This window comes from Oncorhynchus mykiss, chromosome 8 (assembly GCF_013265735.2).
Source record: "Oncorhynchus mykiss isolate Arlee chromosome 8, USDA_OmykA_1.1, whole genome shotgun sequence".
Taxonomy (NCBI): domain Eukaryota; kingdom Metazoa; phylum Chordata; class Actinopteri; order Salmoniformes; family Salmonidae; genus Oncorhynchus; species Oncorhynchus mykiss.
In genome coordinates this window covers 90,761,359-90,786,116 of record NC_048572.1, presented here as the reverse complement: position 1 = coordinate 90,786,116, position 24,758 = coordinate 90,761,359, and the positions used below count along the sequence as shown (strand labels likewise).

At 45.7% G+C, this 24,758-nt stretch overlaps 2 protein-coding genes across 6 annotated transcripts in view; one reads left to right on the top strand and one right to left on the bottom strand.

Annotated features, from left to right (window-relative positions):
• Positions 1-6,994, bottom strand: part of LOC110530867 (zinc finger protein 239) — a 17,816-nt gene extending 10,822 nt beyond the window's left edge. Inside the window, exons 1-4 of one of the 2 annotated variants that reach the window (XR_005053010.1) lie at positions 6,557-6,994; positions 6,403-6,462; positions 911-1,021; positions 416-714 (exon numbers count right to left, since the gene is read on the bottom strand). Coding sequence is in view for 1 of the 2 variants with exons in the window: in XM_021614155.2 (XP_021469830.2) it covers positions 6,403-6,462; positions 6,557-6,656 (160 nt within the window). In the remaining variant the exon portion in view is untranslated. Of the gene's footprint in view, positions 1-415; positions 715-910; positions 1,022-6,402; positions 6,463-6,556 lie in introns of those variants that run through there. The other variant, XM_021614155.2, reaches the window with a different exon arrangement.
• On the top strand, positions 6,895-24,758 carry LOC110530878 (elongation factor 1-delta). 4 transcript variants are annotated; one of them, XM_036986788.1, is made up of 8 exons: positions 6,895-7,242; positions 13,460-13,586; positions 15,756-15,815; positions 17,921-17,999; positions 18,125-18,210; positions 21,031-21,216; positions 23,132-23,326; positions 24,599-24,758. In XM_036986788.1, the coding sequence occupies exons 2-8, from the start codon at positions 13,467-13,469 to the stop codon at positions 24,635-24,637; spliced, it is 765 nt and encodes a 254-aa protein (XP_036842683.1). In that variant the 5' UTR covers positions 6,895-7,242; positions 13,460-13,466; the 3' UTR covers positions 24,638-24,758. The 4 variants fall into 4 exon arrangements, with proteins under 4 accessions (XP_036842683.1, XP_036842682.1, XP_036842685.1 ...); XM_036986787.1 differs by having other exon boundaries at positions 17,891-17,999; XM_036986790.1 differs by lacking the exon at positions 15,756-15,815.

Below are 24,758 nucleotides of genomic sequence, written 5' to 3'. Positions count from 1 at the left end.
TAGTGGAAAGCCTTCCCAGAAGAGTGGAGGCTGTTATAGCAGCAATGTTCCAACCTCTAGTGGAAAGCCTTCCCAGAAGAGTGGAGGCTGTTATAGCAGCAATGTTCCAACATCTAGTGGAAAGCCTTCCCAGAAGAGTGGAGGCTGTTATAGCAGCAATGTTCCAACATCTAGTGGAAAGCCTTCCCAGAAGAGTGGAGGCTGTTATAGCAGCAATGTTCCAACATCTAGTGGAAAGCCTTCCCAGAAGAGTGGAGGCTGTTATAGCAGCAATGTTCCAACATCTAGTGGAAAGCCTTCCCAGGAGAGTGGAGGCTGTTATAGCAGCAATGTTCCTACATCTAGTGGAAAGCCTTCCCAGAACAGTGGAGGTTGTTATAGCAGCAATGTTCCAACACCTAGTGGAAAGCCAGAAGAGTGGAGGCTGTTATAGCAGCAAAGGGGGGGGAACAACTCCATATTAATGCCCATGATTTTGGAATGAGATGTTGGACCAGCAGGTGTCCACATATTTTTGGTAATTTCTGTTTGGCTGATGAGCTTCATCTAAGGAAGACAGGTAGTTGTGGAGGGTCAAACGTCCTTAGCCTTTTCAGAGCTACACTTGATTGGACGACCAAGAATCCTCATCGAAGCCATAATGCCGAATGCATTCTCTGCCTGTGAGAACGAGAGTGGTGATGGTTCAAGGTACGCCCAGGTTTATTGAGACACCTGTGAATGAGAGGATATATGGCAGATACATACATGTCTGAGATAAATAAATAATAATAATTAAAATGTATTTTTTTAAACATTTTTTTAAAAACATCATACAATTTTCTAGAAACCATATTCCAAAAGCCTTAATAAAATGGCATTTCTCATAGAGGTGAATACATGTATGCAAGGGAAATTAGATTAAACATACCTGGATCCGGGCGCATGAGGTTCTCATGTGGAGGGAAAGCTGCATCTCCCAGGAAAACACAAGTAATTGTGGTACTGGCAGGACAGCTGGCGGTAGTAAATCAAGGGTCTTCTGCAGCAGTTTGGACCCGAAAGAACTCTTGAATCACTCCACCATTGCTCTCTCAGCCTTAGGCCCCTACATCCACCATTATGAACCTGACATCCACCATTATGCCCCTACATCCACCATTATGAACCTGACATCCACCATTATGAACCTGACATCCACCATTATGAACCTGACATCCACCATTATGAACCTGACATCCACCATTATGAACCTCACATCCACCATTATGCCCCTACATCCACCATTATGCCCCTACATCCACCATTATGCCCCTACATCCACCATTATGAACCTGTAGCATCTTCTCTGTCTCCGTATACGGCCTATTATGTGTGCTGCTAGGTACATAAAATCTAGTAGATCCCTATTATATCAAATCAAAACTTTATTTGTCACATGCGCCGAATACAATGAGTGTACACTTTACAGTGAAATGCTTACTTACAAGCCCTTAACCAACAGTGCAGTTCAAGAAGGGTTAAAAAAATATTTAACAAAATAATTAAATAAAAAAATTATAAAAACACAATAAGAATAACAATAATGAGGCTATATACAGGGTATTACGATACAGAGTCAATGTGGAGGCTATATACAGGGGGTACCGGTACAGAGTCAATGTGGAGGCTATATACAGGGTATTACGATACAGAGTCAATGTGGAGGCTATATACAGGGTATTACGATACAGAGTCAATGTGGAGGCTATATACAGGGTATTATGGTACAGAGTCAATGTGGAGGCTATATACAGGGTATTACGATACAGAGTCAATGTGGAGGCTATATACAGGGTATTACGATACAGAGTCAATGTGGAGGCTATATACAGGGTATTACGGTACAGAGTCAATGTGGAGGCTATATACAGGGGGTACTGGTACAGAGTCAATGTGGAGGCTATATACAGCGGGCACCGGTACCAAGTCAGTGCCGGGGGTACAGGTTAGAGGTAATTTGTACATGTAGGTAGGGGTGAAGTGACTATGCATGGATAATAAACAGCGAGTAGCAGCAGTGTACAAAAGGGAGGGGGGGGGGGGTGTCAATGTAAATAGTCCGGTGGCCATTTGATTAGTTGCTCTGCAGTCTTATGGCTTGGGGGTAGAAGCTGTTAAGGAGCCTTTTGGTCCTAGACTTGGCGCTCCGGTGTCGATTGCCGTGCGGTACCAGAGAAAACAGTTTATAACTTGGGTGACTGGAGTCTCTGACAATTTTATGGGCTTTCCTCTGACACGGCCAAGTATATAGGTCCTGGATAGCAAGAAGCTTGGCCCCAGTGATGTATTGGGCCATAACGCACTACCCTCTGTAGCGCCTTGCGGTCAGATGCCGAGCAGTTGCCATAACAGGCGGTGATGCAACTGGTCAGGATGCTCTCAATGGTGCATCTGTAGAACCTTTTGAGGATTTGGGGACCCATGCCAAATCTTTTTAGTTTCCTGAGGGGGAATAGGCTTTGTCGTACCCTCTTCACGACTGTCTTCGTGTGCTTGGACCATGATAGTTTGTTGGTGATGTGGACACCACACTGCCAGGTCTCTGACCTCCTCCCTATAGGCTGTCTCGTCATTGTCGGTGATTAGGCCTAACACTGTTGTGTCGTCAGCAAACTTAATGATGGTGTTTGAGTCGTGCTTGGCCACGCAGTCGTGGGTGAACAGGGAGTACAGGAGGGGACTGAGCACGTACCCCTGAGGGGCCCCTGTGTTGAGGATCAGTGTGGCAGACGAATTGTTGCCTACTCTCACCACCTGGGGGCAGCCCATTAGGAGGTCCAGGATCCAGTTGCAGAGGGAGGTGTTTAGTCCTAGAGTCCTTAGCTTAGTGATGAGCTTTGAGGGCTTTGAGGGCACTATGGTGTTGAATGCTGAGCTGTAGTCAATGAACAGCATTCTCACATAGGTGTTCCTTTTGTCCAGGTGTGAAAGGGCAGTGTGGAGTGCGATTGAGATTGCGTCATCGGTGGATCTGTTGGGGCGGTATGCAAATTGGAGTTGCTCTAGGGTGCCCGGGAGGATGCTGTTGATGTGAGCCATGACCAGCCTTTCAAAGCACTTCATGGCTACCGACGTGAGTGCCACGGGCGGTAATCATTTAGGCAGGTTACCTTCACTTCCTTGGGCACAGGTGGTCGGTACGGTGGTCTGCTTGAAACATGTAGTTATTACAGACCCGGTTGAAAATGTCAGTGACACGGTCGCTAGGTGTATGGTGTTTCCCCCGATACATTTGTGCGGCTGGCTTCCGGGTTGGATGGGCATTGTGTCAAGAAGCAGTGAGGGTTGGTTGGGTTGTGTTTCGGAGGATGCATGGCTCTCGACCTTCGCCTCTCCCGAGTCCGTACGGGAGTTGCAGCGATGAGACAAGACTGTAACTACCAATTGGATACCATGAAAAAAGGGTAAAAAAAGGGGTGAAAAATACAACAAAAAATGTCAGTGAAGACACTTGACAGTTGGTCCATGCCTTGAGTACACGCTCTGGTAATCCGTCTGGCCCAGCGGCTTTGTGAATGTTGACCTGTTTAAAGGTTTTGTTTGTCATTTTTGCTTGTAAGCAGGAATCAGGAGGACAGAATTATGATCAGATTTGCCAAATGAAGGGTGAGGGAGAGCTTTGTATGCATGTCTGTGTGTGGAGTAAAGGTGGTCTATGATTTTTTTTTCTCTCTGGTTGCACATGTGACATGCTGGTAAAATGTGGTAAAACTGATTTAAGTTTCCCTGCATTAAAGTCCCCGGCCACTAGGGGCACCGCTTCTGGGTGAGCATTTTCTTGTTTACTTATGGCCTTATAGAGTTGGTTGAGTGCGGTCTTAGTGTCAGCATCGGTCTGTGTAGACGGCTACAAATAATACAGATCAGAACTCTTGGTAGATCGTGTGGTCTACAGCTTATCATAAGGTACTCTACCTCAGGCAAGCAATACCTTGAGACTTCTTTAATATTAGACATCGCGCACCAGCTGTTATTGACAAAAAGACACACACCCCCACCCCTCGTCTTACCAGAGGTAGCGTCTCTGTTCTGCCAGAACATATCAAGACTGTTTCAAGGACAGCTTTTTTCCATCTACGTAACATTGCAAAAATCAGAAACTTTCTGTCCAAAAATGATGCTGCTAACCAACAAAGCATTACATAGGCTTGTTCCTACCTATCTTTCCGATTTGGTCCTGCCGTACATACCTACACTACGGTCACAAGACGCAGGCTTCCTTACTGTCCCTAGAATTTCTAAGCAAACAGCTGGAGGAAGGGCTTTCTCCTATAGTGCTCCATTTTTATATAATGGTCTGCCTACCCATGTGAGAGACGCAGACTCGGTCTCAACTTTTAAGTCTTTATTGAAGACTCATCTTTTCAGTAGGTTCTATGATTGAGTGTAGTCTGGCCCAGGAATGTGAAGGTGAACGGAAAGGGACTGGAGCAACGAACCGACCTTGCTGTCTCTGCCTGACCGGTTCCCCTCTCTCCACTGGGATTCTCTGCCTCTAACCTTATTACAGGGGCTGAGTCACTGGCTTACTGGTGGTCTTTCATACCGTCCCTAGAAGGGGTGCTTCACTTGAGTGGGTTGAGTCACTGACATAATCTTCCTGTCCGGGTTGGCGCCCCCCTTGGGTTGTGCCGTGGCGGAGATCTTTGTGGGCTTTCCTCTGCCTTGTATCAGGATGGTAAGTTGGTGGTTGAAGATATCCCTCTAGTGGTGTGGGGGCTGTGCTTTGGCAAAGTGGGTGGGGTTATATCCTGCCTGTTTGGCCCTGTCCAGGGGTATCATCGGATGGGGCCACAGTGTCTCCCGACCCTTCCTGTCTCAGCCTCCAGTATTTATGCTGCAGTAGTTTGTGTCAGGAGGCTAGGGTCAGTCTGTTATATCTGGAGTATTTATCCTGTCTTATCCAGTGTCCTGTGTGAATTTAAGTATGCTCTCTCTAATCCTCTCTCGTTTGGAGGAGGACCTGAGCCCTAGGACCATGCCCCAGGACTAACTGGTATGATGACTCCTTGCTGTCCCCAGTCCACCTGGCCGTGCTGCTGCTCCAGTTTCAACTGTTCTGCCTGCGGCTATGGAACCCTGACCAGTTCACCGGACGTGCTACCTGTCCCAGACCTGCTGTTTTCAACTCTCTAGAGACAGCAGGAGCAGTAGAGATACTCTCAATGATCGGCTATTAAAAGCCAACTGAAATTTACTCCTGAGGTGCTGACCTGTTGCAACCTCTACAACCACTGTGATTATTATTATTTGACCCTGCTGGTCATCTATGAACATTTGAACATCTTTGCCATGTTCTGTTATAATCTCCACCCAGCACAGCCAGAAGAGGACTGGCCACCCCTCATAGCCTGGTTCCTATCTAGGTGTCTTCCTTGGTTCTGGCCTTTCTAGGGAGTTTTTCCCTAGCCACCGTGCTTCTACACCTGCATTGCTTGCTGTTTGGGTTTTTAGGCTGGGTTTATGTAATGCACTTTGTGACACCAGCTGATGTAAGAAGGGCTTTATAAATACATTTGATTGATTGATTGTAGATCCCTATTATGCGAGTTGCTAAGTATATCAAATCTAGTAGATCCCGGGCAATTCGCACAACTATCATTATCTCGCCAGTCAAGTGTCTCTCTGTGTACACTATTATATCACATATAGAACAATGGGACAGATATTTAACCGGATGCATAAATGTCAAGCATCTGCCTGCTCACTGGCCAGCAGTGGGAGAAGACGACCGAGATGGATTTTGGCCAACATTCTGCACATTTTCTCATCAATTTAAACATTTGATGTCAATACAGTTTTCTGTTCCCAAAACTAGAATATGTTATGAACCGAGTGGACTACGTTTAGTAGACTTTACCTTCTGAAAAGGTTTTTTAAAATAGCGTTGCTTAGGAGGAGTGCAAAAGATAATTAAGTTATAGCACACACCAGAGTAGGCGTTCCCTAACGGAAATATGCAGATGAATGCCAGAACACGCCAATAGGATCTCTCTGGCTCTGCCCACCTCCTTACTTGTTCTGCCCACAATGACTCATTTGTTCCATTTGGAAACAACAGGCTGTAGCCTATCTTCTTTCAGTTATAAAAATCTTTGTTTATTTTCTCCAGTACGTTTCTTCCTTGTTTGGTTGTTGTCGCTTCCTTGTTTGGCCGTAGATGGCTATTACCAGCTCACCGCCCTCTACTGTTCCTGGGTAATATTGCTGCTTTCCCCCTTATTTTTTTGTTTTTCAAGCGAACGTCATTTTAGGGACCATGCGAGTATACTCGTTCGGTTCGCCAGCCGCCAGCCGAACTGAAGCATGCCGTTACCGGCTTTAGTGCCTACAAAAATACGCCACAAATATATATTTCTATTATCATCCAATCAGACTTACCGTGTTCTTCTAGGTGACACGGTACCTCTTCTTGTTCCTCTTTCACACACCAGGACAGCCCTATTTTAAACAGAATAAAAACACAGATAGGCTATAACAAGAAATAATATCACAAGAACATACAGTTTAGCTACATGGATCCATTAAAACTTACTTGGTTCAGCTAAATAATCCACTACCTCTCCGTCTTCATCCTTCACCACAACGTTGATCCCGAGTACCGGATCAGAGTCCACTGGGTTGATTGATACCATCTCTGCTGTATCTAGTTCTGTGTTTTTACCATCTATGTTATTAGGCTAGCTAGCTATCTGTCAACGGTGAGTTATGTAGCAGATAAACTCTACGAATTTCACAGTCCCATGTAGAACGAAAACCAATGGCTAAACCTAAATCAAATTTTCTACAAACAGCGAGCTACTTGAAAGACTTGTTTTGTTGTTTGCTAAAAACTTTCCTCTCCTCTTTTCTTACCGGACCAAGTTTTACGACACACCCTAAGCGCAGTGCATTGTGGTAGCTGCTGTTTTGAATGTTGGTGCGTACCAACTGAGCAAGTACATTTAAAAAATGGTAAAAACATAAACTAGCTTTTCACTGCTAACTAAACCGTAAACGAATAGGTCTCTACAGTTTCATATAGTGGTCACTATCTCTTTATATCGTTGAATAGTTCCGCCACGCAGGATATAAACTTCTAAAAGTCCCCCCCACTCCCCCTTCCTTTCTGAACAACTACTGTTCGTCCATCCTGTCCACTTCTTTTGGATCGTCGGATTACACCAGGGTGCACGCCGGCAACTCCGACTCAACTATAAAACCTCGATTAAAAAAAACACAGTGAGTCAAACTAACTGATTATTTTACACCTCCAAGTATCTATAGTTGAGGGGAATGGTATTTTAGTTAGAAAACGTTTTTAACGGGGAATATTTAATAGCACGTGGCCGAATAAGTAGCAACTTTCGGCATGCCAAACTTCAGCTGAAGTTACCCTGCAGAGTTTTCCCTGCCACACATCAAACCACAAATCGGAGACGCCATCGCACAGCTGCAATTGACTCCACTAGTTACTTGCACGGACTTGCTCTTTATCAACTAGTAATGTCCTTTCAAGGGGAAAACAAAACGTTTGCATGACAATCAAGTCCAATGTGAAATGGAGCAAAGCTCTTTTATCCTGGATTGTTTCCATTTTTTTTAATGTCATGTCTGTCATGAGAAACTGAACACCAAATGTACCATGATGCTATAGGAAGCCATGATCACTAGACATGTACCATGTTGCTATAGGAAGCCACGACCACTAGACATTTACCATGCTGCTACAGGAAGCCATGTTGGTTAGCAGCATCATTTTTGGACAGAAAGTTTCCATGATCACTATACATGTACCATGATCACTAGACATGTCCACAACTTCCAACAGTTTTCAAAGTCCAAAAAAGTAATACATCCAAATCTAATATTTGTGTAATTGTTCAGCTAATGAAAAGGCCCGAGTTAAACAACACCGAAAGCAAATATATTTCAAATGAAAATGTATTTAGCAATCTTTTCTGAATCTTGTTTCTTGTCATTATTACTTGTGTATGAATATTTTATGTACTCATATTTGGATAAGCTAAAATTACTGAAGTATAGGTTTTATTTTTCTAAATATTGGTGCATTACATTAATGATGAGCAGGTTTTGGAGATGAGTGCATGTTTTGGTAATGAGTGTTCCATAGTTTGCCATTGTAAAACTGTACTGATCTCTTAGATTCTGTAACCCAAATCTACATCAAACCGTCACTTGTTAATCCTAAAATCTAATTGAATAGTTTTTTCACATGCTGAATACAACTGTGAAATGCTTACTTACAAGCCTTTAACCAACTTTGCCATTTTAAGAAAATACCTATTAAAAAATATATATGTATGTGTGTGTGTGTGTTTGTGTATATATATGTGTATGTATGTATGTGTAAGTGACAGATGAAAAACAAATAATTAAAGAGCAGCACTAAATAACAATAGTGGAGCTATATACAGGGTATTATGGTACAGAGTCAATGTGGAGGCTATATACAGGGTATTATGGTACAGAGTCAATGTGGAGGCTATATACAGGGTATTATGGTACAGAGTCAATGTGGAGGCTATATACAGGGTGTTACGGTACAGGAGTCAATGTGGAGGCTATATACAGGGTGTTACGGTACAGAGTCAATGTGGAGGCTATATACAGGGTATTATGGTACAGAGTCAATGTGGAGGCTATATACAGGGTATTATGGTACAGAGTCAATGTGGAGGCTATATACAGGGTGTTACGGTACAGAGTCAATGTGGAGGCTATATACAGGGTGTTACGGTACAGAGTCAATGTGGAGGCTATATACAGGGTATTATGGTACAGAGTCAATGTGGAGGCTATATACAGGGTATTATGGTACAGAGTCAATGTGGAGGCTATATACAGGGTATTACGGTACAGAGTCAATGTGGAGGCTATATACAGGGTATTATGGTACAGAGTCAATGTGGAGGCTATATACAGGGTATTACGGTACAGAGTCAATGTGGAGGCTATATACAGGGTATTATGGTACAGAGTCAATGTGGAGGCTATATACGGGGTACCGGTACAGAGTCAATGTGGAGGCTATATACAGGGGGTACTGGTACAGAGTCAATGTGGAGGCTATATACAGGGGGTACCGGTACAGAGTCAATGTGGAGGCTATATACAGGGGGTACTGGTACAGAGTCAATGTGGAGGCTATATACAGGGGGTACTGGTACAGAGTCAATGTGGAGGCTATATACAGGGGGTACTGGTACAGAGTCAATGTGGAGGCTATATACAGGGGGTACTGGTACAGAGTCAATGTGGAGGCTATATACAGGGTATTACGGTACAGAGTCAATTGGGAGGCTATATACAGGGGGTACCGGTACAGAGTCAATGTGGAGGCTATATACAGGGGGTACTGGTACAGAGTCAATGTGGAGGCTATATACAGGGGGTACTGGTACAGAGTCAATGTGGAGGCTATATACAGGGTATTACGGTACAGAGTCAATGGGGAGGCCATATACAGGGGGTACCGGTACAGAGTCAATGTGGAGGCTATATACAGGGGGTACCGGTACAGAGTCAATGTGAGGGGGCACCGGTTTCGAGGTATTTGAGATAGGTCACTGATCTTAATGCAATTGACAAAAACGCCACTGAACACGCCGATTGGCACGTGTTTTTCTGTTGCTCATTAGAAAAACAAGACTTCAGTTGAGGTGTATTTCCTCCAAATCCCCAGATTTGATCAGATCAGAAAGAATCTAAGATGACTCACGCAATCTGTAATTAATTTCAAGTTTTTGCTGAGGAGGTCTTAGTCACGCAATTTGACATCAAACTAATGCGTCTGGTGCAGTATTTCCCATGTAAAATATATGTGACGTGTTGTCTTGTGTGAAAAATGTCGGCGCTGATTGGCAGGTCTGTCTCACTGTCTATTGGACAGAGAGCAATCAACGCAGCTGTTCACCCCATGTTAGTTGGCAAACGGACCTAGTGGTTAGAGCATTGGACTAGTAACCAGAAGGTTGCAGGTTCAAACCCCCGAGCTGACAAGGTACAAATCTGTCGTTCTGCCCCTGAACAGGCAGTTAACCCACTGTTCCTAGGCCGTCATTGAAAATAAGAATTTGTTCTTAACTGACTTGCCTGGTTAAACAAAGGTAAAATAACACTTCCATTTACCTGTTGTGACGCACAGATGTTCCAAACTCTGTTTTAGACCAGATTGACATTATGACAAATTATCATATTTACACTTCGTAGTCAATTTTGACACAAGAATAAATGTTTCTGGCTCAATGCAACAGACCGTTTTTCAAAGGGATTTGTTGCTTTTTAAAGGCAGTCACTCTTTAGGCATGAAGTGACTTAAAGAATTAGACCCTTAAAAAATAAAACATAATTCTCCAAACATATTAATATTGATCTATTAGGATGTGGGTGTTTCTGAGGTATTTTATGTGTTTCCAAGTTGAATGGGATCCTATGGGCAAATGGCATAACATGATCTGCCTATAAAGAATCTGAGGTATTCACCCCTTGGATTTTATTGTTACAAAGTGGAATTAAACTTTATTTAATTGTCTTTTTTTTTTTTTTTTAAGGTTAATGAAAATAAATATACCTTGATTTTGATAAGTTATTCACCAACGAGTCAATACCTGTTGGAACGGCTTTGGCAGCGATTACAGCTGTGAGTCTTCTTGGGTGTGTCTCGCAGAGCTTTCCACACCTGGATTGTACAATATTTGCCCATTATTCTTGAAAAAAGTCTTCAATCTCTGTCAAGGTGTTGAGGATCATGGCAAAGAGCAATTTTAAATTTTTGCCATAGATTTTCAAGCCGATTTAAGTGAAAACTGTAACATTCTGGAGTATTCACTGTCTTCATGGTGTATGTTATTGTCCTGCTGAAAGGTGAACTAATCTCCCAGTGTCTGGTGTAAAGCAGACAAACAGGTTTTCCTCTAGGATTTTTCTCTGCGCTCCGTTCAGTTAATTTTTTATCCGTGAAAAACTATATCAAGAATAGCCATGATGCAGCCACCACTATGCTTCAAATCCAGTATGTATTGGATTTGCCCAAACATTTTGTATTCAGGACAAAAAGTGAATTGCTTTGCCACGTCTTTTACGGTATTAAGTGGCTTGTTTCAAACAGGATGCATGTTTTTGGAATATTTTTATTCTGTACAGGCTTCCTTCTTTTCACTCTGTCAAGTAGGTTAGTATTGTGGAGTAACTACAATGTTGTTGATCCATCCTCAGCTTTCTCCAATCACAGCCATTAAACTCTGTAACTGTTTTAAAGTCACCATTGGCCTCAAGGTGAAATCCCTGAGCAGTTTCCTTCCTCTCCGGCCACTGAGTTAGGAAGGACGCCTGTATCTTCGTAGTGTCTGGGTGTATTGAGACCCCATCCCAGTATAATTAATAACTTAACCATGCTATTATGTGACTTGTTAAGCAAATGTTTACCCTTGAAAAAATAAAACCATGACATGTTTTAAGTCGGTGACATGAGGAAAGAACAGATACCCATCTCTGAGCTTCTCGGTTAAAATGTCAAGTTTTCTTAATGGTAAATGCAGCTGTAATGTTATGGATTTCTATTTTTAAGGTGTCCAATCGAAAACGCATCTTTTGACCAATGGGTAAAATATTGCTAATTGCGTAGAGACTCCTCTCAGTTCATTGAAGTATATTCATTAGACCCTCCTCTGTGGATTTCCAATGACTGGGAATACAGATCGCTCACTCAACAAGGCAGCATGGCTGGCCCTTGGATGTACACCGAGGGCTAACATTAATAATATGCATATCAATCTCTCCTGGCTCAAAGTGGAGGAGAGATCGACTTCATCACTACTTGTATTTATGAGCGGTATTGACATGTTGAATGCACCGAGCTGTCTGTCTTAACTACTGGTGCACAGCTCGGACACCCATGCATACCCCACAAGAGGTCTCTTCACAGTCCCCAAGTCCAGATCAGACTATGGAAGGCGCACAGTACTAAGTAGAGCCATGACTACATGGAACTCTAGTCCACATCAAGTAACTCATGCAAAATAAGTAAAATTAGATCCATAATAAACCCCAGGAAGAGTAGCTGCTGCCTTGACAGGAACTAATGGGGATCCATAATAAACCCCAGGAAGAGTAGCTGCTGCCTTGACAGGAACTAATGGGGATCCATAATAAATACATATAAACATCCCTTTTTCAGAACCCTGTCTTTCAAAGAATTCATAATAATCCCCAAAACTTCCCAGATCTTCATTGTAAAGGATTTAAACACTGTTTCCCATGCTTGTTCAATGAACCATAAACAATTAATGAACATGCACCTGTGGCACGGTCATTAAGACACCAACAGCTTACAGGCGGTAGGCAATTAAGGTCACAGTTATGAAAACTTAGGACACTAAAGAGGCATTTCTACTGACTCTGAAAAACACCAAAAGAAAGATGCCCAGGGTCCCTGCTCATCTGCGTGAACGTGCCTTAGGCATGCTGCAAGGAGGCGTGAGGACTGCAGATGTGGCCAGGGCAATGAATTGCAATGTCCGTACTGTGAGACGCTTAAGACAGCGCTACAGGGAGACAGGACGGACAGCTGATCGTCCTCGCAGTGGTAGACCACATGTAACAACACCTGCACAGGATCGGTACATCTGAACATCACTCCTGCGGTACAGGTACAGGATGGCAACAACAACTTACACCAGGAACGCACAGTCCCTCCATCAGTGTTCAGACTGTCCACAATAGGCTGAGAGAGGCTGGACTGAGGGCTTGTATGCCTGTTGTAAGGCAGGTCCTCACCAGACATCACCGGCAACAACGTCGCCTATGGGCACAAACCCATCGTCGCTGGACCACTGGCAAAAGGGCTCTTCACTGACGAGTAGCGGTTTTGTCTGACCAGGGGTAATAGTCGGATTTGCGTTTATCGTCGAAGGAATGAGCGTTACAGGGGCCTGTACTCTGGAGTAGAGGTCGACCGATTAATCGGAATGGCCGATTTAATTAGGGCCGATTTTCAAGTTTTATACCTTTTTATTTAACTAGGCAAGTCAGTTAAGAGCACATTCTTATTTTCAATGACGGCCTAGGAACGGTGGGTTAACTGCCTTGCTCAGGGGCAGAACGACAGATTTTCACCTTGTCAGCTCAGGGGATCCAAGCTTACAACCTTACAGTTAACTAGTCCAACACTCTAACCAGACATGATGGAACTCTTAGTAACTCGCGGCTGTTGTAACATTCTGGAACTCTTAGTAACTAACCAGACATGTTTGTAGGTCTGGAATTTGGCTGTGGAGTGCAGGTTTGGATGTAGTATCCTGTATAAGTCCTTGTGAAAAACTTGGATTTTATCTACATTTATTCAACTAAAATGAAATTATTTTTGCAGAAGTTCTCAGGAGCTCATGACTCTAACTTCCTCTCTGTTCTTCTCACTTTCTCTCTCCTTCTCCATCAGTATCATCATGTCTGGTCTACAGTGCCTTGGTGAAGATAACATCTGGTTTGAGAAGCCCCGCTACGACGAGGCTGAGAGACGCTTCTACGAGGGAGCCAACGGGCCCTCCACACACTCACACCACCAGGTACTAACGTAACGACACACACACTCTCTCTCCCCAGGTACCTGCTTTACTAAAGAACGTGGTGTGATGAGGTGCCATGAGGTTCTGATAGAGTATCAGTTGAGACGCCACTAAGTTGGGTTGAGACCCTTTCATACAGTCCTCTGTGTTCGTGTGTGTTAAGCCACACTAACCTTTTATTAGCTGGGCTGAAAACATCTGTCAATCAGTTCTAGCCTCTGTCCTGTCCTCCATGTTTCAACTGGTGCTGCTGGGAATGTTCAGTTAGGATGAAACTCTTAGTAACGCGCGGCTGTTGTAACGTTCTGGAACTCTTAGTAACGCGCGGCTGTTGTAACGTTCTGGAACTCTTAGTAACGAGCGGCTGTTGTAACGTTCTGGAACTATTAGTAACTCGCGGCTGTTGTAACGTTCTGGAACTCTTAGTAACTCGCGGCTGTTGTAACGTTCTGGAACTCTTAGTAACGAGCGGCTGTTGTAACGTTCTGGAACTCTTAGTAACGCGCGGCTGTTGTAACGTTCTGGAACTCTTAGTAACGCGCGGCTGTTGTAACGTTCTAGAACTCTTAGTAACGCGCGGCTGTTGTAACGTTCTGGAACTCTTAGTAACGCGCGGCTGTTGTAACGTTCTGGAACTCTTAGTAACGCGCGGCTGTTGTAACATTCTGGAACTCTTAGTAACGCGCGGCTGTTGTAACGTTCTGGAACTCTTAGTAACGCGCGGCTGTTGTAACGTTCTGGAACTCTTAGTAACGAGCGGCTGTTGTAACGTTCTGGAACTCTTAGTAACGAGCGGCTGTTGTAACGTTCTGGAACTCTTAGTAACGCGCGGCTGTTGTAACGTTCTGGAACTCTTAGTAACGCGCGGCTGTTGTAACGTTCTGGAACTCTTAGTAACGCGCGGCTGTTGTAACGTTCTGGAACTCTTAGTAACGCGCGGCTGTTGTAACGTTCTGGAACTCTTAGTAACGCGCGGCTGTTGTAACGTTCTGGAACTCTTAGTAACGCGCGGCTGTTGTAACGTTCTGGAACTCTTAGTAACGCGCGGCTGTTGTAACGTTCTGGAACTCTTAGTAACGAGCGGCTGTTGTAACGTTCTGGAACTCTTAGTAACGAGCGGCTGTTGTAACGTTCTGGAACTCTTAGTAACGAGCGGCTGTTGTAACGTTCTGGAACTCTTAGTAACGCGCGGCTGTTGTAACGTTCTGGAACTCTTAGTAACGCGCGGCTGTTGTAACGTTCTGGAACTCTTAGTAACGCGCGGCTGTTGTAACGTTCTGGAACTCTTAGTAACTCGCGGCTGTTGTAACGTTCTGGAACTCTTAGTAACACGCGGCTGTAACGTTCTGGAACTCTTAGTAACGCGCGGCTGTTGTAACGTTCTGGAACTCTTAGTAACGCGCGGCTGTTGTAACGTTCTGGAACTCTTAGTAACGCGCGGCTGTTGTAACGTTCTGGAACTCTTAGTAACTCGCGGCTATTGTAAAGTTCTGGAACTCTTAGTAACGCGCGGCTGTTGTAACGTTCTGGAACTCTTAGTAACGCGCGGCTGTTGTAACATTCTGGAACTCTTAGTAACGCGCGGCTGTTGTAACGTTCTGGAACTCTTAGTAACGCGCGGCTGTTGTAACGTTCTGGAACTCTTAGTAACGCGCGGCTGTTGTAACGTTCTGGAACTCTTAGTAACGCGCGGCTGTTGTAACGTTCTGGAACTCTTAGTAACGCGCGGCTGTTGTAACGTTCTGGAACTCTTAGTAACGCGCGGCTGTTGTAACGTTCTGGAACTCTTAGTAACGCGCGGCTGTTGTAACATTCTGGAACTCTTAGTAACGCGCGGCTGTTGTAACGTTCTGGAACTCTTAGTAACGCGTGGCTGTTGTAACGTTCTGGAACTCTTAGTAACGCGCGGCTGTTGTAACATTCTCAGAGACAGTGGAGTTGAAATAATGTGGCTCTGGTTAACAATCTATTATTTAAATCTTTCTCAGTTTTCAATTTCCCGTAGTATTCCTGACATCTGTTCCTGACGTCTCTTTCTGTACTGTTCCTGACGTCTATCTTGGTGGACCTGCAATCTTTCTCCTCTGTCCTCCTGTCCTTCATGGCTATTTCACTGTCCTCTCCTCCCTGTCTGTGTTCTGTCCTCCTTCCCCCCTCCATGTTAACCAGGTAAAGTCAGCGCTCCAAGGTAGAGGACGATCTCGTCCCCAGAAGCGCCAGCACAGGAATGTAAGTCCCCGTACAGGGCTGAGAGGTGCATGGTCTGGACTGGACTGGCGTGTACGACACACACAGATTGACCAACCCCCCCCCACCCCCACTCTCTAATTCTGTCCTCTCTTCCCTCTGTCCTCTGCCCTCTGTCCTCTGCCCTCTCTGCCCTCTCTGCCCTCTGTCCTCTGCCCTCTCTGCCCTCTGTCCTCTGCCCTCTGTCCTCTGCCCTCTGCCCTCTGTCCTCTAACCCATGGATCATCCACTAGATTCAGCCGCAGACCAATTTCTTTCTTGACCGGATGATTGGGGGACAGAACATAATTACAAATAATTTGTAGACTCCAATTTGATTGCAGGAGTCCCAAACAGATATAATGTTTGACTAAAACAGAATCATTTTAAACCGTTCTTCCATTTGTATACGATCACATGTATCTCTATTATGCGTGGAAATACTTAGGAGCAGATTTCTTAAATTAACATTAACAACTTGGTGCTGAACTCCTGGTGTTTTTACAGGGTTCTCAGAATGTTTGGGAGGCCAAATTCGGACCACCAATTGGGGAACCCTGCTCCTGACAGTTAAATATCTGCTCTGTCAGAGCTGACCTGTTGACAGTTAAATATCTGCTCTGTCAGAGAGCTGACCTGTTGACAGTTAAATATCTCCTCTGTCAGAGCTGACCTGTTGACAGTTAAATATCTCCTCTGTCAGAGCTGACCTGTTGACAGTTAAATATCTCCTCTGTCAGAGCTGATCTGTTGACAGTTAAATATCTGCTCTGTCAGAGCTGACCTGTTGACAGTTAAATATCTGCTCTGTCAGAGCTGACCTGTTGACAGTTAAATATCTGCTCTGTCAGAGCTGACCTGTTGACAGTTAAATATCTGCTCTGTCAGAGAGCTGACCTGTTGACAGTTACATATCTGCTCTGTCAGAGAGCTGACGTAGTTGTGTTTTCAGCTGATGAGTGTATAGAGGTGAATCGTAGTATAAGAAGGATATTACAGCGTTACTTAGTCAGTCCTGCATGTGGCTGTATTGAAGTGAACTTCCTCTGACCGCCGGGTATGTGTCTAGTCTTCCTCAGCCAGCGGGTATGTGTCTAGTCTTCCTCAGCCAGCGGGTATGTGTCTAGTCTTCCTCAGACCACCGGGTGGGTGTCTAGTCTTCCTCTGACCACCGGGTATGTGTCTAGTCTTCCTCAGCCAGCGGGTATGTGTCTAGTCTTCCTCAGCCAGCGGGTATGTGTCTAGTCTTCCTCTGACCACCGGGGTATGTGTCTAGTCTTCCTCAGCCAGCGGGTATGTGTCTAGTCTTCCTCTGACCACCGGGTATGTGTCTAGTCTTCCTCTGACCACCGGGTATGTGTCTAGTCTTCCTCAGCCAGCGGGTATGTGTCTAGTCTTCCTCAGCCAGCGGGTATGTGTCTAGTCTTCCTCTGACCACCGGGTATGTGTCTAGTCTTCCTCAGCCAGCGGGTATGTGTCTAGTCTTCCTCTGACCACCGGGTATGTGTCTAGTCTTCCTCAGACCAGCGGGTATGTGTCTAGTCTTCCTCTGACCAGCGGGTATGTGTCTAGTCTTCCTCTGACCACCGGGTATGTGTCTAGTCTTCCTCTGACAACCGGGTATGTGTCTAGTCTTCCTCTGACAACCGGGTATGTGTCTAGTCTTCCTCTGACAACCGGGTATGTGTCTAGTCTTCCTCTGACAACCGGGTATGTGTCTAGTCTTCCTCTGACAACCGGGTATGTGTCTAGTCTTCCTCAGACCACCGGGTGGGTGTCTAGTCTTCCTCTGACCACCGGGTGGGTGTCTAGTCTTCCTCAGCCAGCGGGTATGTGTCTAGTCTTCCTCTGACAACCGGGTATGTGTCTAGTCTTCCTCAGACCACCGGGTGGGTGTCTAGTCTTCCTCTGACCACCGGGTGGGTGTCTAGTCTTCCTCAGCCAGCGGGTATGTGTCTAGTCTTCCTCAGCCAGCGGGTATGTGTCTAGTCTTCCTCTGACCACCGGGTATGTGTCTAGTCTTCCTCTGACCACAGGATATGTGTCTAGTCTTCCTCAGCCAGCGGGTATGTGTCTAGTCTTCCTCTGACCACCGGGTATGTGTGCAGTCTTCCTCAGCCAGCGGGGACCAGGAGTTGGTGTCTCGTATGAAGAGTCTGGAGCTGGAGAACCAGGGACTGCACAAAGGTACGTCTGTCTTTAATTTAATGATCATATTCTGATCTATATTGACGTGGGATATGTCTTTATTGATCCAGTTCACAGACCACAAACAGTGATGATTGACGATAATGTTGTGTGTTTGTGTGTAGTGGTGGAGGATCTGAGAGCAGCCTTGTTCAAGCTGGAGAACAGAGTCCGGGTTCTGGAGAGGAGCCCAGCTGTTCCCTGTGCCAAGGTGGGTTTAGAGAAGTCTAATTTACACTGTCCACGCTGTCTGTTCAAGCGAAATGCTTAAATTTCGAACGTCCAACCCCGTCCACATCTGCATTGGCTGTTGTGGACACGGAACTCTGTGCGGACTGGAGCAGACATTCGGTTGAAGATTGAAGGTGTACATTTTTATTTTTCTGTACCAAGAATGGTGTGATCTATGAATGATATTTAGGCTTTATAACTACACTGAACAAACATACGTGTTGGTCTCATGTTTCATGAGCTAAAATAAAAGATCCCAGAAATGTTCCAAACACACACAAATATTATTTCTCTCAAATTTGTTTACGTTCCTGTTAGTGAGCATTTCTCCTTTGCCAAGATAATCCATCCACCTGACAGGTGTGGCATATCAAGAATCTGATTAAACAGCATGATCATTACAAAAGTGGACCTTGTGCTGTGGACAATAAAAGGCCACTAAATTGTACAGTTTTGTCACGCAACACAATGCCAGATGTCTCAAGTTGAGGAAGCGAGCAATTGGCATGCTGACTGCAGGAATGTCCACCCGAGCTGTTGCCAGAGAATTGAATGTTAATTTCTCTACCATATGCAGCAACATCGATTCAGAGAATTTGTCAGAACGTCCAATCAGCCTCACAACCACAGACCACGTAACCACAACCACAGACCACGTAACCACAACCACGTAACCACAAACCACGTAACCACAACCACGCAACCACAGACCACGTAACCACAGACCACGTAACCACAACCACAGACCACATGTAACCACAGACCACGTAACCACAGACCACATGTAACCACAACCACAGACCACATGTAACCACAACCACAGACCACATGTAACCACAACCACAGACCACATGTAACCACAACCACAGACCGCATGTAACCAAATCAAATGTATTTATATAGCCCTTCGTACATCAGCTGATATCTCAAAGTGCTGTACAGAAACCCAGCCTAAAACCCCAAACAGCAAGCAATGCAGGTGTAGAAGCACGGTGGCTAGGAAAAACTCCCTAGAAAGGCCAAAACCTAGGAAGAAACCTAGAGAGGAACCAGGCTATATGGGGTGGCCAGTCCTCTTCTGGCTGTGCCAGGTGGAGATTATAACAGAACATGGCCAAGATGTTCAAATGTTCATAAATGACCAGCATGGTCAAATAATAATCACAGGCAGAACAGTTGAAACTGGAGCAGCAGCACGGCCAGGTGGACTGGGGACAGCAAGGAGTCATCATGTCAGGTAGTCCTGGGGCATGGTCCTAGGGCTCAGGTCCTCCGAGAGAGAGAAAGAAAGAATTAGAGAACGCACACTTAGATTCACACAGGACACCGATTAGGACAGGAGAAGTACTCCAGTTATAACAAACTGACCCTAGCCCCCCGAGACACAAACTACTGCAGCATAAATACTGGAGGCTGAGACAGGAGGGGTCAGGAGACACTGTGGCCCCATCCGAGGACACCCCCGGACAGGGCCAAACAGGAAGGATATAACCCCACCCACTTTGCCAAAGCACAGCCCCCACACCACTAGAGGGATATCTTCAACCACCAACTTACCATCCTGAGACAAGGCTGAGTATAGCCCACAAAGATCTCCGCCATAGCACAACCCAAGGGGGGGCGTCAACCCAGACAGGATGACCACAACCACAGACCACATGTAACCACAACCACAGACCACAACCACAGACCACATGTAACCACGCCAGGACCTCCACATCTGGCTTCTTCACCTGCGGGAGCATCTGAGACCAGCCTCCCAACCACAGACCACGCCAGGACCTCCACATCTGGCTTCTTCACCTGCGGGAGCATCTGAGACCAGCCACCCGGACAGCTGATGGAACTGTGGGTTTGCACAACTGAAGAATTTCTGCACAAACTGTCAGAACCGTCTCAGAGAAGCTCATCTGCGTGCTTGTCGTCCTCACCAGGGTATTGAACTGACTCCATTTGGGCGTCGTAACCGACTTCAGTGGATAAATGATCACCTTTGATGGCCACTGGCACGCTGGAGAAGTGTGCTCTTCAAGGATGAATCCCTGTTTCAACTGTACTGGGCAGACAGCGTGTATGGTGTCGTGTGGGCGAGGGGTTTAGTGACGTCAACGTTGTGAACAGAGTGCCCCATGGTGGTGGTGGGGTTATGGTATGGGCAGGCATAAGCTACAGACAATGAACACATTTTATTGATGGCAATTTGAATGCACAGAGATACTGTGATGAGTTCCTGAGGCCCATCGCTGTGCCATTCATCCACAGCCATCACCTCATGTTTCAGCATGATAATGCACGGCCCCATGTCACAAGGATCTGGACACAATTCCTGGAAGCTGAAAATGTCCCAGTTCTTCCATGGCCTGCATAGTCACCAGACATGTCACCCATTGAGCATGTTTGGGATGCTCTGGATCAACGTGTACAACAGCGTGTTCCAGTTCCCGCCAATATCCAGCGACTTCACACAGCCATTGAAGAGGAATGGAACAACATTCCACAGGCCAAAATCAACCGCCTGATCAGCTCCATGTGAAGGAGATGTTGTGCTGCATCAGGAAAATGGTCACACCAGATACTGACTGGTTTTCTGATCCACACCCTACCTCTTTATTAAGGTATCTGTGACCAACAGATGCAGATCTGTATTCCCAGTCATATGGAATCCATAGATCAGGACCTCATCAATTTATTTAAATTAACTGATTTCCTCATGAACTGCAACTGAGAAAAATCTTTGAAATTGTTCCATCAGTGTATGAACAATATTTTGTAGATGCTTATTTCTCCTGTCTCCTCCCAGGCGGTGACTGTTCAGTCTGTGAAGGTAGAGGAGGATGATGATGATGAGATGGACCTCTTTGGGAGTGATGAGGAGGATGAAGAGGCAGAGAGGCTGAAGGAGGAGAGAATCGCTGCTTACGCTGCCAAGAAGTCTAAGAAACCAGCACTCATCGCCAAGTCCTCTATCCTGCTCGATGTCAAACCTGTACGTTGTCCCCTGTCTGTCCTCTATCCTGCTCTATGTCAAACCTGTACGTTGTCCCCTGTCTGTCCTCTATCCTGCTCTATGTCAAACCTGTACGTTGTCCCCTGTCTGTCCTCTATCCTGCTCTATGTCAAACCTGTACGTTGTCCCCTGTCTGTCCTTCTATCCTGCTCGATGTCAAACCTGTACGTTGTCCCCTGTCTGTCCTCTATCCTGCTCTATGTCAAACCTGTACGTTGTCCCCTGTCTGTCCTCTATCCTGCTCTATGTCAAACCTGTACGTTGTCCCCTGTCTGTCCTCTATCCTGCTCTATGTCAAACCTGTACGTTGTCCCCTGTCTGTCCTTCTATCCTGCTCGATGTCAAACCTGTACGTTGTCCCCTGTCTGTCCTTCTATCCTGCTCGATGTCAAACCTGTACGTTGTCCCCTGTCTGTCCTTCTATCCTGCTCTATGTCAAACCTGTACGTTGTCCCCTGTCTGTCCTCTATCCTGCTCTATGTCAAACCTGTACGTTTTCCCCTGTCTGTCCTTCTATCCTGCTCGATGTCAAACCTGTACGTTGTCCCCTGTCTGTCCTTCTATCCTGCTCTATGTCAAACCTGTACGTTGTCCCCTGTCTGTCCTCTATCCTGCTCTATGTCAAACCTGTACGTTGTCCCCTGTCTATCCTTCTATCCTGCTCTATGTCAAACCTGTACGTTGTCCCCTGTCTGTCCTTCTATCCTGCTCTATGTCAAACCTGTACGTTGTCCCGTCTGTCCTCTATCCTGCTCTATGTCAAACCTGTACGTTGTCCCCTGTCTGTCCTTCTATCCTGCTCTATGTCAAACCTGTACGTTGTCCCCTGTCTGTCCTCTATCCTGCTCTATGTCAAACCTGTACGTTGTCCCCTGTCTGTCCTCTATCCTGCTCTATGTCAAACCTGTACGTTGTCCCCTGTCTGTCCTTCTATCCTGCTCTATGTCAAACCTGTACGTTGTCCCCTGTCTGTCCTCTATCCTGCTCGATGTCAAACCTGTACGTTGTCCCCTGTCTGTCCTTCTATCCTGCTCGATGTCAAACCTGTACGTTGTCCCCTGTCTGTCCTCTATCCTGCTCGATGTCAAACCTGTACGTTGTCCCCTGTCTGTCCTCTATCCTGCTCTATGTCAAACCTGTACGTTGTCCCCTGTCTGTCCTCTATCCTGCTCTATGTCAAACCTGTACGTTGTCCCCTGTCTGTCCTCTATCCTGCTCTATGTCAAACCTGTACGTTGTCCCCTGTCTGTCCTCTATCCTGCTCTATGTCAAACCTGTACGTTGTCCCCTGTCTGTCCTCTATCCTGCTCTATGTCAAACCTGTACGTTGTCCCCTGTCTGTCCTTCTATCCTGCTCTATGTCAAACCTGTACGTTGTCCCCTGTCTGTCCTTCTATCCTGCTCTATGTCAAACCTGTACGTTGTCCCCTGTCTGTCCTCTATCCTGCTCTATGTCAAACCTGTACGTTGTCCCCTGTTTGTCCTCTATCCTGCTCTATGTCAAACCTGTACGTTGTCCCCTGTCTGTCCTCTATCCTGCTCTATGTCAAACCTGTACGTTGTCCCCTGTCTGTCCTTCTATCCTGCTCTATGTCAAACCTGTACGTTGTCCCCTGTCTGTCCTCTATCCTGCTCTAAGTCAAACATGTACGTTGTCCCCTGTTTGTCCTCTATCCTGCTCTATGTCAAACCTGTACGTTGTCCCCTGTTTGTCCTCTATCCTGCTCTATGTCAAACCTGTACGTTGTCCCCTGTCTGTCCTTCTATCCTGCTCTATGTCAAACCTGTACGTTGTCCCCTGTCTGTCCTTCTATCCTGCTCTATGTCAAACCTGTACGTTGTCCCCTGTCTGTCCCTCTATCTAATGCTTTCTCCCCACCTCTCCCTTTCTCAGTGGGATGATGAGACAGACATGTCTAAGTTGGAGGAGTGTGTGAGGTCTGTTGTAGCTGACGGTCTGCTGTGGGGTCAGTCCAAGCTGGTTCCCGTGGGTTACGGCATAAAGAAGCTTCAGATCGGGTGTGTTGTCGAGGACGACAAGGTGGGGACAGACCTGCTAGAGGAAGAGATCACCAAGTTTGAGGACTATGTGAGTATCACACGCTGTAGATAACACAACTACTACTAGTGTATTGTAGTGGTCTGAGGACACTTTACCCTGATCTGAGCTACTACTACTAATGTATTATAGTGGTCTGAGGACACGTTACCCTGATCTGAGCTACTACTACTAGTGTATTATAGTGGTCTGAGGACACGTTACCCTGATCTGAGCTACTACTACTAGTGTATTATAGAGGTCTGAGGACACGTTACCCTGATCTGAGCTACTACTACTAATGTATTATAGTGGTCTGAGGACACGTTATCCTGATCTGAGCTACTACTACTAGTGTATTATAGTGGTCTGAGGACACGTTACCCTGATCTGAGCTACTACTACTAGTGTATTATAGTGGTCTGAGGACACGTTACCCTGATCTGAGCTACTACTACTAATGTATTATAGTGGTCTGAGGACACGTTACCCTGATCTGAGCTGCTACTACTACTAATGTATTATAGTGGTCTGAGGACACGTTACCCTGATCTGAGCTACTACTACTAGTGTATTATAGTGGTCTGAGGACACGTTACCCTGATCTGAGCTACTACTACTAGTGTATTATAGTGGTCTGAGGACACGTTACCCTGATCTGAGCTACTACTACTAGTGTATTATAGTGGTCTGAGGACACGTTACCCTGATCTGAGCTACTACTACTAGTGTATTATAGTGGTCTGAGGACACGTTACCCTGATCTGAGCTACTACTACTAATGTATTATAGTGGTCTGAGGACACGTTACCCTGATCTGAGCTACTACTACTAGTATATTATAGTGGTCTGAGGACACGTTACCCTGATCTGAGCTACTACTACTAGTGTATTATAGTGGTCTGAGGACACGTTACCCTGATCTGAGCTACTACTACTAGTGTATTATAGTGGTCTGAGGACACGTTACCCTGATCTGAGCTACTACTACTAGTGTATTATAGTGGTCTGAGGACACGTTACCCTGATCTGAGCTACTACTACTAGTGTATTATAGTGGTCTGAGGACACGTTACCCTGATCTGAGCTACTACTACTAGTGTATTATAGTGGTCTGAGGACACGTTACCCTGATCTGAGCTACTACTACTAGTGTATTATAGTGGTCTGAGGACACGTTACCCTGATCTGAGCTACTACTACTAGTGTATTATAGTGGTCTGAGGACACGTTACCCTGATCTGAGCTACTACTAGTGTATTATAGTGGTCTGAGGACACGTTATGTAGTGACGTTACCCTGATCTGAGCTCTTCTATTTCAGGTCCAGAGTGTCGACGTGGCTGCCTTCAACAAGATCTAAGCCTCTCCTACCTACCTCCCTCCCTCCCCTTCCCTTCCCTCCCTCCTCCCCTTCCCTCCCTCCTCTCCTTCCCTCCCTCCTCTCCTTCCCTCCCTCCTCTCCTTCCCTCCCTCCTCTCCTT

Coding starts and splice junctions, on each gene's coding strand:
- LOC110530878 (XM_036986787.1), top strand. CDS start 13,467: ATGTCTGGTCTACAGTGCCTTGGTGAAGATAACATCTGGTTTGAGAAG. Junction 13,587..15,755: donor CCACACACTCACACCACCAG/GTACTAACGTAA, acceptor CATGTTAACCAG/GTAAAGTCAGCGCTCCAAGG. Junction 15,816..17,890: donor AGAAGCGCCAGCACAGGAAT/GTAAGTCCCCGT, acceptor GTATGTGTCTAG/TCTTCCTCTGACCACCGGGT.